At 47.4% G+C, this 11,138-nt stretch overlaps 3 protein-coding genes across 9 annotated transcripts in view; 1 reads left to right on the forward strand and 2 right to left on the reverse strand.

The window, feature by feature from the left end:
• Positions 1-2: 2 nt before the first annotated feature.
• On the reverse strand, positions 3-6,801 carry COG8 (component of oligomeric golgi complex 8). Of its 2 annotated transcripts, none has more exons than XM_023755990.1 (5): positions 6,392-6,801; positions 5,073-5,280; positions 3,268-4,095; positions 1,170-1,338; positions 3-415 (listed from the first exon to the last, which is right to left on the reverse strand). In XM_023755990.1, exons 1-5 carry the CDS (start codon positions 6,778-6,780, stop codon positions 198-200), a joined length of 1,812 nt encoding a protein of 603 aa, XP_023611758.1. In that variant the 5' UTR covers positions 6,781-6,801; the 3' UTR covers positions 3-197. The 2 variants fall into 2 exon arrangements, with proteins under 2 accessions (XP_023611758.1, XP_006091214.1); XM_006091152.3 differs by having other exon boundaries at positions 3-432.
• Positions 6,802-6,852: 51 nt separating this feature from the next.
• The window catches only part of NIP7 (NIP7, nucleolar pre-rRNA processing protein), a 69,643-nt gene continuing 65,357 nt past the window's right edge, over positions 6,853-11,138 (forward strand). For 3 of the 6 annotated variants that reach the window (XR_002829859.1, XR_001348738.2, XM_023755991.1), the window contains exons 1-4: positions 6,853-7,076; positions 7,201-7,287; positions 7,384-7,522; positions 8,280-8,420. Coding sequence is in view for 4 of the 6 variants with exons in the window: in XM_023755991.1 (XP_023611759.1) it covers positions 7,021-7,076; positions 7,201-7,287; positions 7,384-7,522; positions 8,280-8,420 (423 nt within the window). In the remaining 2 variants the exon portion in view is untranslated. Of the gene's footprint in view, positions 7,077-7,200; positions 7,288-7,383; positions 7,523-8,279; positions 8,421-8,580; positions 9,048-10,174; positions 10,346-11,138 lie in introns of those variants that run through there. The other 3 variants (XM_023755993.1, XM_006091153.3, XM_023755992.1) reach the window with 3 other exon arrangements.
• The window catches only part of TMED6 (transmembrane p24 trafficking protein 6), a 5,192-nt gene continuing 4,674 nt past the window's right edge, over positions 10,621-11,138 (reverse strand). The window contains exon 4 of the mRNA XM_006091155.3: positions 10,621-10,912. Within this exon, the coding sequence (XP_006091217.1) occupies positions 10,679-10,912 (234 nt within the window). The 3' untranslated portion in view covers positions 10,621-10,678. The remainder of the gene's footprint in view (positions 10,913-11,138) is intronic.

Here is an 11,138-nt window from a genome sequence, read left to right on the forward strand (position 1 = left end):
TCTCGGTGGCGATAATCAGCTTTATTTTATTTCATTTTTTATTGTATAAGAGGAGTGACCAAGAGGTTCCTCCTCTCATTTTCTCTGGCGCGTGCCTCCCCGCTGGGGCTGTCCGGCCGGGTGCTGGGCCTGGTTCTGGGAGCAGGGAGCCCCGTTAAGCGCTCTCACTGGGCACGTCCGGCAGTGGCTCCCCTGATTCAACCTGCTCTTGCCCCTCCGCAGGGAAGGCCGGAGTGATGGGCTCGAGGCTGGACTCCTCGGCTGGGAGTTCTGGGGCTGCAGCTGGAGCTGTGAGCTCCGGCCCTGGCTCCCTCTCCTCTAGACAGAAGACCATGTCTTTCTTCGGCAGGATAAAGGCGAGAGGCTCCTGGACGATGCTGATGTTGACATGCCCAAGGTTTCCGTACTTGGAGAGCTGAGTGGGTGGAATGCCTGACCCCGATGGCAGGCAAAGTAAAATGGAAAAAAACGTTTAATAAATGTGAATACTGACATGTCACATGAAGTAACAGTCACAGTTACCATATTTCAATATAGTGAGCCATTTTGTGACATGGGAGACGAAGCTATACTGTAAAGCCCGGCTTTGAAGGTAACCTGGCAAGCACAGCAGGGCGGATGGAGTGAGGGTCAAGAGAACCTCAGTAAGCAAGCACTGGCTTCCCTGCACAGGCCCAAGGGAAAAGCTGGGGGGAAAGTGGCCGCAGCCACTGTTGCCTGGTGTGATTACTGGCCCATTGCCCTTTGGGAAGTTCTGCCTCCCCCATCCCCCACACACCATCCCAGGGGCAGAGAGAGTGGGTACAGGGAAGTGAAGGCAAATTGGAAAATCACACAATATCTGGTTCTTCTGTGATTATAGCTTCTTCCACTTAGCCAGCTATATACATTGTGTGATTCCATTTATATGAAATGTTCAGAAAGGCAAATCTGTTGCATCAGAAAGTATATTAGTGGTTTCCAGGGGCTAAGAGTGGGTCTGGGGAATGACTGCATTGGGCATGAGGGATCTTTCTGGGGTGATGGAAATGTTCTAAAATTGAATGGTGGTAATGGTTGTACACTTCTGTACATTCACTAAAACAATGAATTTTAGAAAGAGGTGAATGAATTAGTATGTGAATAAGATCAACCAAATAGTTTTAAAAATATTTTCTCCTTTCTCTTACCTAATGTCTGTGCTATCTGAGCTGGTGGAAAAAGGACTTGGAGACAGCGATTTAAATAAGGAACGAGGTCCTCCAGGAAGACAGTGCAGAACTGGATGAAAAGCTCTCGCTCCCCATTGGTGAAGGCAGCCTCTTCAGCACGATGGAAGCCCAGGATGACTCTGGTTACCTAGGAGACAAAGGCACCAGCAATCACTGCAGTAGTCTGTCACACCATCTATGAGTAGTCTGTCACCATCAGCAGTGCATGAAACAGCACAAACGTGCAGCCCTCGAGTTTTCATGAAGAAAGCTGTTCCAAACAGTACATTATAGTACTGTTTTGTTTAAAGTCAGAATTGTAATCACTTGTCACAATTCTGTCATTTCATTGATGTCTTTCTGACCCAACTTGTTTCATTATAGTTGCTTGTTCCAGTGGAAGAAGAATAAATGGTTCTTGACTCCCATGGGAGACTGTCCACAACTATGTTGGATCCAGGAAAATGAAGGAAAAATTATAGAAGGGTTTTACTGAGTAAAGCCAGGAAGCTAGGCCACTAGAAAATTGTAAAGGAAGAAGGAAACAGAGCTGGAAAGGAAGTTCCAAATACAAAGAACAGAGCAGCCTACCCGGCATTACAGACAGGTGTCATGCTACCAGGATTAACAACAGACTCTGGTGCTAGATGTCCTGGTTCAAGTCCTAGCTATGCCACTTACTGGTTCTGTGACTTCCAACTTACCTGGTAAGCCCTCCATACCATCTCTGTGCCTCAGTTTCCTCATCCCTTCCCTTCCTCAGTTTCCTCAACAACAGGCCCTACCTCATAGAGTTTTGAGGATCAAATCTTAATATGTGTAAAGTATGATGAATGCTCTTTGGCATGGAGTAAGTTCTATACAAATATTAGCTAATTATTATTACTTGAATGTCACTGACTCTAAATGCGCTAGCCGGTGTGGCTCAGTAGGTTGGATCGTCATCCCTTACACTGAAAGGTGGCAGATCTGATTCCAATCAGGGCCTATCCCCAGGTTTCTAGTTCAATCCCTGGTCGGGGCGTGTATAGGAGACAACTGATCGATGTTTCTCTTTCTCAAAAAAAAAAAAAAAAGTGCGGCATAGTAGGATATTACAGTAGTAAGAGCATTACTTGTGTTAGGCAGAATTCTAAAATAGCTTGTGTCATTTCTATCCCCTTGTATCCACTTCTTTGTGTAATCCCCTCCCCTTAGTTGCAGGCAGAATCTGTGGCTTGTTTCTAACCAATAGCAAATAGCTAAGCTGGATAGAGCAGGGTATCGGGGGAAATGGTGATGGAAGGAGTCTTAACTTGGGGTGGAGCACACACACACAGTATACAGATGTGTTGTGGAACTGTGCACCTAAAGCCTGTATAATTTTGTTATCCAGTCTCACCCCAATAAATTCAATTAAAAGAAAAATATGGCCAAGGTGAAGGATTTTGCAGTTGTAATTAAAGACACTAATCAAGTGACTGAACTAATCAAAAGTGGGCCTGATTTAATCAAACGAGCCTTTTAAGAGAGGGCTGATGATTTCCCTAAAAGAGATTTGTGCAGGAGATACCCTTCCATTGGCCTTGAAGAATCAAAAAGCCACGTATGAACTGCCTATGGAATGGGACGGCCCCTAGGAGCTGAGGGCCTCAGTCCCTTAACTGTAAGGAACAGAAATCTGCCAAAGCGAGTGTGTTTGAAAGGGGAACCCAAGCTCCAGATGAGACCACAGCCTGGCCGACACCTTGATTGCAACCTTGTGAGATTTTGAGCAGAGGACCCACTTGTACTGCGCCTGGACTCCTGCTGCACAGAAACTGGGAGATGATAAATGTGTGTGGGAGTTCGTTATTCAGCAATAGAAAACGAAAACATTACAGAATCGTTACTACAGGTGAGCCACTTCATGGGCTGTTTTAGGTTCCATGAAGGGGGACTAACCGGCTAAGAGCTGCTCAGCCATTATAAACCTCCAAAGCCACACTAACCCTCTCCAAGTCAGCAGTCACCACTGTCACATGGACTGGCTTATTACCAAAGTCTGGCCTTCTGGAACCAAAGACGGTTCCAACAGAGCCCAACAGTATGTGCTCACCTTAGCAAGGGCGTCCTCCAGGACCCCAGTCACATCCTGCGCCAGGGCTATGGGGCAGCAAAGGCGCAGATCATTGAAGGCGACCAGAATGTTGTTGAGGAAGCAGGCCAGGGGTGGGAAGTCCAAGAGCACCATGGGCGGCTGCAGGGTCCCTGGCTGAGTCACTGGCACAGCAGCAGGCAGGTTACTGCTGCCCAAAATGGCTGGAGCCAAGATGAGGGTGTAGGAGTTCATTTCATCTTGGAACTTCTCCACCGCCTCCTGAATTGCTTTCTGGAAAGTGCTGATAGCTACCTGCTGGAAAACAGGAGCCAACTGGCCCCGGAAATCAGCACCCACCCGGCTGAAGGACAGCCCAAAGTACATGCACTGGCCCAGCAGCGAGTCCAGGCGGCCGCCTATCCCTCGGTGAAGGTCGGTTTCCAGCACCTGCAGGAACTGGGAGACTTTCTGCAGGACCCAGCCATGGAAGATAGCACTCTCATTCACGGTGTGCTCCCCCACGGCCGGGGACAGCAGCGGGTCCTCGTCTGAGAAGATTGCACGGTACTGAGTGATGATATCAAACAGATGGACCCGGCAGGCCTCGATGGTTTTTGTGATGTGGAAATAGGGGTCATCGTTGGGGATGGCAGTCAGGATGGAACGGAGCCAAGCATCTCGGGCCTGAAGAAACTTCACCCTCAACTCAGCCTCAGTGAAGATGTCCATGCGCCTCAGGAAGCCAATGACACGGAGGCAGGCAGGCAGCTGGATGTTGGTCCTCAGCTGCTGGATCAGCTGGCTCAGCATCAGCTGCATGGACTGGCGCACTTCGTTCACAATGCCCTGGCAATAGAGGGTGAGTCACACCGCGCTCGGACACTCCCTGGAACCCATTCCACGAACCCTGAATATTACAGACCAGCATTCCCCCCGCTTTCCTAACACATGAAGTACATTTCTTAAAACTAACACATTTTGGGTCACTGTGGCCCTGCTTCTCCTACCTCACCGGCTTCCTCATGCTCTCCCCTTGCTCACTGCAGTCCAGTCCCACTGGCTGTCTTTGTATTTCTTTTTTAAATAAATTTTTATTGATTTCAGAGAGGAAGGAAGAGGGAGAGACAGAGATATCAATGATGAGAATCATCAATCGATTGGCTGCTTCTTACATGCCCCCCACCAGGGACCAAGCCCGCAACCTGGGCATGTGTTCTGACCAAGAATCAAACTGTGACCTCCTGGTTCATAAGTCAATACTCAACCACTGAGCCACCCTGGCTGGGCTGTCTTTGTATTTTTTAACACTCCAGCTTCCCTCCTCTGCCTGCTGTACTTGTTCTTTCCACTTTCTGGTTTGCTCTCTCCCCTCACATCTACGTGTGGCTGGGTCCTTTTTATCGTCTGGGTCTCAGCTTACGTGTTCTCTCTCCGGAAGAGCCTTTCCTGACCACTCTCCCTGGAGTAACTCACCCTGGTCTCCTTCCATCCCATCCCCTGGTTTTTCTCCAGACAATCACTATCTGAAAGGATCATATTGTTTATCTGTTCATTTGCCAACTATCAGCTTACACTCATGAGAGCCAGGGCCTTGTTTGCTTTGTTCACATTGCAAAGCCAGCACCTAGATCAGTGCGTGCCTGGCACACAGATTCACACTTCTCAGTTGAACCAATGAATGAATGTATGTTCATGTTCAAGCCTGGCTGGCTGGCAGCAACTGATGTGAACCATGTGAAGCGTTTCTGCCTAAAGGTTCAGTGATGACCACAGAATTACTGACAAGAACATCAGTGTGAGTCCCCTCTGGGGAGGCTGGCTACCTGGATGACAGGGATGGAGGAGTATTTCTTTTCCAGTCGGCGAACGTAGGCTGCAAGCTCCAGGGCCTCTTCGTAATAGCTGTTTCGGACACAGGTATCCATGAGCTGAGGAATCTCTAAGATTTCCAGGATTTCCGTGTGCCGGTTCAGAGTCAGGGTGTTCATCCGGCGGTTGGAGCTGATCTCCTCAGCCTCTTTCACAAAGTTCCTAGTACAATCAGGAGAACGTTGGTTGCTCACTGCTCCGCACCCAAACCTTAATTGTAATTAGTCAGCATTTACTGTGAACTGGGCACTAGGCTGGCTGACTTGATTTAACCTTCAAACCAAATTATGAGGCAAGTTCCCTTGAGGAAACTTTAATCTCAGGTTAAGCAACTTGTCCAATATCACACAACTAACAAATGGGAAAGATTTGAACCCAGATCTGCCACTTAACTAGCTGTGCAGGGTAGTCAGGCTTTCATAACTGTTTCATTAGTAAGATAATGATGTAAGGATTAAATGAGATGCTGTGTGTAAAGTACTTAACACAGAACCTGACTCAGACTAAATGTTCCTTTAATAGCAGCTCAATCTGTTCCTATGCTGTTAACCTTAGTTCCCACCAGCTGCCATTTCTTCTGCGTAATGGCAGACATGTTTCATGAAGTCCTCTCTCTATTCTGGGTGGGTACAAGAGCTATTGTCAATTAGCCAAAGAGTCAAAGGAACACTTAAAAACGTTTATCATGAAAGGCTGGAAGGCAGAATTAGGGATAATGGACTGAGGGCCTAAGGAAGCAGATGATGACTCAAAAAGAAGGAATTAAAAAAAAAATTTTTTTGCCAACCCCAAATGGTAGGATTTCCTTGTCAGTTTCCTATCAAAGTTTTGGAGCAGACGACTTCCAGTCCTATGTGTTGCATCTATATATGTGTTTAGGTATCTTTACATAAATATGCTTACCTAGTAAGCTGCCAAGTGTTGATAGTTAAGTATGTCAGGCCCAAGTCTTACTGCTTTGCATGGATTCTCTTTATTTGTTGCTCGCACCACCCTCTGAGAGAGGGACGTGCAGCCGGGTTCCCATTTTGACCAGGACACGTCACAGCTGGGCCTTGGGACAATCCCTGACCTCTCCGTGTCTCAGCTTCCTCAGACATAAAACGGGAAAAACAGTACCTACCTCGGAGACTGTTGTGGATTTTAAATGGATTAATCAAGTGCTCGGAGAGCCTGGGACAGGGTAAGCGCTACCTAAGTGTTTGCTATCTCATCAAGGCAAATGTCACTATGACCGTCGTTTCAAAGCCCCTTCGGCACCGGCCCACCGCACCTGCAGCTCTGCTGGAAGCTGGGCAGGCGGTCGAGCAGGCGGCCGACCGACGTCTCCACGTCGCCAAACAGGCGGTGGATGCGCTCGGTGCACTCGGCGCCGCGGATGAAGGTCTTGTAGTTGGCGAAGGCCAGGTCGCGCGTCTGCTGCAGCAGCTGGGCGCGCTCCTCCGCCAGGCGCTCGGGCTCGCGCCGCAGCCGCTCCAGCCCGGAGCCGCTCAGCTCCCGGAGGTAGCGACCCACGTCGGGCCGTTCCCGCCACTGGGCCTCGGGGAAGCGATCCCGGAACAGCGACGCCAGGAGCCCTTCATCCTCCACGTCCCCGAGAGCCGCTGCGGTGGCCGTGGAGGAAGCCGAAGCGGAGGACGGGATTACGTCCATCGTCGCCATCTTCCCGGCAGCAGCCGTCACTTCCCCTTCCGGCCCAGAGAGGGCGCTGGCTCCGAGTCTAGGACCGGAAGCCACAGAGGTGCACTTCCCGTCTCGATGGTTTCTGATTCGGCGGCGCTGGCGTAGGGGAACCAATGGAGAGCGGGCTTTGGGGTTGCCAGGGAGAGCGAGAGAGGCTGGCGGCTGACTTCCTCTTCCGGCGACTGAGGCACGAGGATCCGGTGTCCCAACAGCGGGAAAATGCGGCCTTTGACTGAAGAGGAGACCCGTGTCATGTTTGAGAAGATAGCGAAATAGTAAGAGCGCGGGGGGCGGAAGAGGGAGAGTGTGTGGCAGAAAGGGGCGGGGGCGCAGGGCGGCGCGGGGCCGGGCCGGACCCATCGGTTCGGGCGCGGCCTCCAGGCCTCCTCTTGCCCACAGCATCGGGGAGAACCTTCAGCTGCTGGTCGATAGGCCCGACGGCACCTACTGCTTCAGGCTGCACAACGACCGGGTGTACTACGTGAGGTGAGAGGGGCCGGTGGGCGGCATGGAGCCGGGGGGTGGGGGCCTGGGTCCCACCTGCGCCCTTACGTGACACCTCTGTCTTCCTTACCCTTTCAGCGAAAAGATCTTGAAGTTGGCCGCCAACATCTCCGGTGACAAGCTGGTGTCGCTGGGGACCTGCTTCGGGAAATTCACTAAGACCCACAAATTCCGGTTGCACATCACAGCTCTGGATTACCTTGCGCCCTATGCCAAGGTCTGTGGGGTGGTTTCCAGTCGGCCCCTGGGGATGGAGGAGGTCGGGGAGGAGGGCCACCCCAGGACGCAGATAGTTGACAGTGATTGGCACCAGCACCAGCACGTGGAGAGGTTTGTAGGTACGGCCAGGGCCCCGGGGCAGGAGTCCTGTGACCACCAGTTGTAATTATCTCCGGCAAAGTGGAAAAGCCTGTGCAAACCCCGCTGAAGACCGAAAAGCAAATGGGCCGCTGTGATGAGGGGCAGAGTGGGTCCAGACAAAGAGCTGTTCACCTGTCCATAGGACAGCGGTTCTCAACCTGGGGGTCGAACGACCCTTTCACAGGGGTCGCCTAAGACCATCGGAAAACACATACATAATCACATATTGTTTTTGTGATGAATCACTATGCTTTAATTATGTTCAATTTGTAATAATGAAAATACATCCTGCATATCAGATATTTACATTACGAATCATAACAAAATTACAGTTACGAAGTAGCAACGAAAATAATTTTATGGTTGGGGGGGTCACCACAACATGAGGAACTGTATTAAAGGGCCGCGGGATTAGGAAGGTTGAGAACCACTGCCATAGGAGAAGTTGCTCGTGGAGTGGAGGAGAGAAGCTGGCAGTTCTGTTCAGGGGATGAACAGTTTGAGGGAAATATGCATCTTTCAAGAAATCAGCCCTAGATCCAGCGGCTAGCTTATCTGCAGGGATGTAGCTGTTAACATTTTTGTTTTTTTGGATTTGACTTTCTTTTATATAGTACAAAGTGTGGATAAAGCCTGGAGCAGAGCAGTCCTTCCTGTATGGGAATCACGTGTTAAAATCTGGACTGGGTCGAATCACTGAAAACACGTCTCAGTACCAGGGCGTGGTGGTGTACTCCATGGCAGACATCCCTTTGGTGAGTACAGATGGTAGCTGTTACGTAAAGATCTTTTTTATTCAAGAAAGATGTATTTTTCAGTCTGTGGGCTTGTGAGACTAAATGCTCAGCACCATTGGAATTTCTCAGAGAACTGTATTTTTTATTTTTATTTTTTTATGTCTTCTGTTATTTCCAGCCTTCAGTGCGTGCTTATTGAATGACTTGAGTGAATCAGTGTCTCTTCTTTTGAATCCCAGGGTTTTGGGGTGGCAGCAAAGTCTACACAAGACTGCAGGAAAGTAGACCCCATGGCGATTGTGGTATTTCATCAAGCAGACATTGGGGAATATGTGCGACACGAAGAGACATTGACTTAAAACGAAACCATCGCAAGGACGTGTGGCTGTGTGGAAGGGCCTAGCTTTGTTTCCTGTGTCTGTGTAGGCTCCACCATCATGTTGAATTTGGTCAACACTGTGATCTCTCCAGGGACTTCTTAGTTTAATATGGACAAATGCAGGCTGGATTCTTATTAAGCAGAAATGGGTCAAAAATGGCGTTTCGGGTGTTTGTGTTTGCTACTAAATAGAATATCGTGTTTTATATTTCAATCAGAGGGCTTCTTATTTTCAGTAAAAGATTCTAAATCATTGGAATTGAGGACAAGAATAGCTCATTGTTATCTGTGATAACACTGTTTTTCAAGCTCATGGTAAGAACACAACAGGTTTTCTTATTTATTTATTAATACTAGAAAGGTAGATATTGCTGTATGAGAATAGTTGGCCATGCCTGGGATTTTACAGATGAAATTTGGGTAAAATACTAAGAGCAATTTATTCTGCTAGTTTTCCTTATGATGAGTGCTGTGTGGCTTGGAAGAAAACTTGGATCCTAAACCTAGTTCTAATACCTACCAGCTCTATGATGCTGTAGATGAGTCATTAAACTTTTATGAGCTTCATTTTCTTCTGTTTCAAAAAAACAGCTTAACCATCTACCTAAGAATGGTTTTCAGAATTTGCCTGGCAAATGACAGGTGCTGACTAAGTGGTAAGAATTGTTTTTATGTTGCATATACTGAGTGTTTCTGCTACTAAGCGTAGGATCTAATGAGTATAATTCAAGTTGTTTTCTGCATCTTTTTCCTGGATGGTGATTTCAGGTTGAATGTTATTTTCATCACCTTGGTTTCCTAAAACATTTCCCTTATGAACCTTTACTTACCTTACTGGACTGGACAAAAAGCACTAATCAGAGACCCTGAAATAATGTACCTCCTTCATTCTTCCCCATGCTTTCTGAAATCATTTTTAGAATTAAAATATTTTTAAGATGAAAGTAATTTCACAGAGAAATATTTTTTTTTTAAACTACCTATATTATAAAACAAATTTTCTAATGATTATACTGTTTAAATTCCAAAGGTGACTTCTCTAAAAATAAAGCATTTTTTAAAAATATATTTTATTGATTTTTTTACAGAGAGGAAGGGAGAGGGATAGAGAGTTAGAAACATCGATGAGCGAGAAACATCAATCAGCTGCCTCCTGCACGCCCCCTACTGGGGATATGCCCGCAGCTAAGGTACATGCCCTTGACCAGAATCGAACCTGGGACCCATGAGTCCGCAGGCTGACGCTCTATCCACTGAGCCAAACCAGTTAGGGCAAAATAAAGCATTTTAAGTACAAAAAAGCATTCTACCAACTACTGTTTTTGTATGCAACATGTAAAACTAGGTTTTATATGTTTTTGACCCATTTTTCCAACTCTTCTCCCTTCCACAGTTCTCTGTTAACCTCTGAATAGACTTAGTGGCCCAGCTGGCATGGCTCAGTGGTTGAGTGTCGACCTGTGAACCAGGAGGTCAAGGTTTGATTCCGGGTCAGGGCACAAGCCCGGGTTGTGGGCTGGATCTCCAGTGTGGGATGTGCCTAAGGCGGCTGATCAGTGATTCTCTCTCATCATTGATGTTTCTGTCTCTTCCCTCTCCCTTCCTGTTTGAAATTAATAAAAAATATTTAAAATAAATAGCCTTAGTGAAGGTTAAGGGACTGCTACAGTATTTTGATGGTAGCATCTGGTGCATACATTAGAAATAGCCAACGTCAGAACTTACACATTTTTATTCCTTTATTGCCATTTTGCCTCTGTAGATGAGTGCAATAAACTAAAACTTTCTAATAGGAGAAATTGATTTTCCCCCAGTAACTTTACAAAGCTGATTTAACAAAGCTTTGACAAGCTTCTGCCCCAGAAGAAAAGAGCCAGCACGCTGTAATTATTTTAGCTTAGCATTTTGGCTTCTTTGTGTCTGTAGTCGTTGAGACATTGAAGAGACGCTTCAAGAAGTACAGCTGCAGGATCCCAGAAAGAACAATAACAAGGCTCTGGGCCATGGACCACCAGTTCACATAGTTGTAGTTTGATTGGAGGAGGAAAAAGTCAGCCATTTTCCTCATGCGGGCAAAGTTGTAATGACGCCACATGTGAAAGATATTTTTCTGTACCTTTCGTGTACTTTCCTGTGGGACAGACAATGAAATAAGAAAAGGGTTCCTCCCAACCCCCGATCTAGCCTCACCTGGATGCTCTCCAGCACTAACTTAAGTTTATCTGGAAATTGAGTAACTTAAGTGATTTTATGATATGTAATAAGTTGGCTATTGTAATTGAAGATGGTGCGGCTTTTGCAGTAAATAAAAACCCGTACTCGCCTCTGAATTAGAAAAGACGACACGTTGAACTAAG

Source organism: Myotis lucifugus, unplaced genomic scaffold (assembly GCF_000147115.1).
Source record: "Myotis lucifugus unplaced genomic scaffold, Myoluc2.0 scaffold_88, whole genome shotgun sequence".
NCBI classification, from domain to species: domain Eukaryota; kingdom Metazoa; phylum Chordata; class Mammalia; order Chiroptera; family Vespertilionidae; genus Myotis; species Myotis lucifugus.

What these genes read in the sequence shown, in the direction of transcription:
- COG8 (XM_006091152.3), bottom strand. Translation starts at nt 6,780, where the DNA reads ATGGCGACGATGGACGTAATCCCGTCCTCCGCTTCGGCTTCCTCCACG. An exon ending in CCTCCATCCCTGTCATCCAG is followed by an intron (nt 4,096 to 5,072) that starts GTAGCCAGCCTC and finishes CTCTATTGCCAG; the next exon opens with GGCATTGTGAACGAAGTGCG. An exon ending in TCAGATAGCACAGACATTAG is followed by an intron (nt 433 to 1,169) that starts GTAAGAGAAAGG and finishes CATCGGGGTCAG; the next exon opens with GCATTCCACCCACTCAGCTC.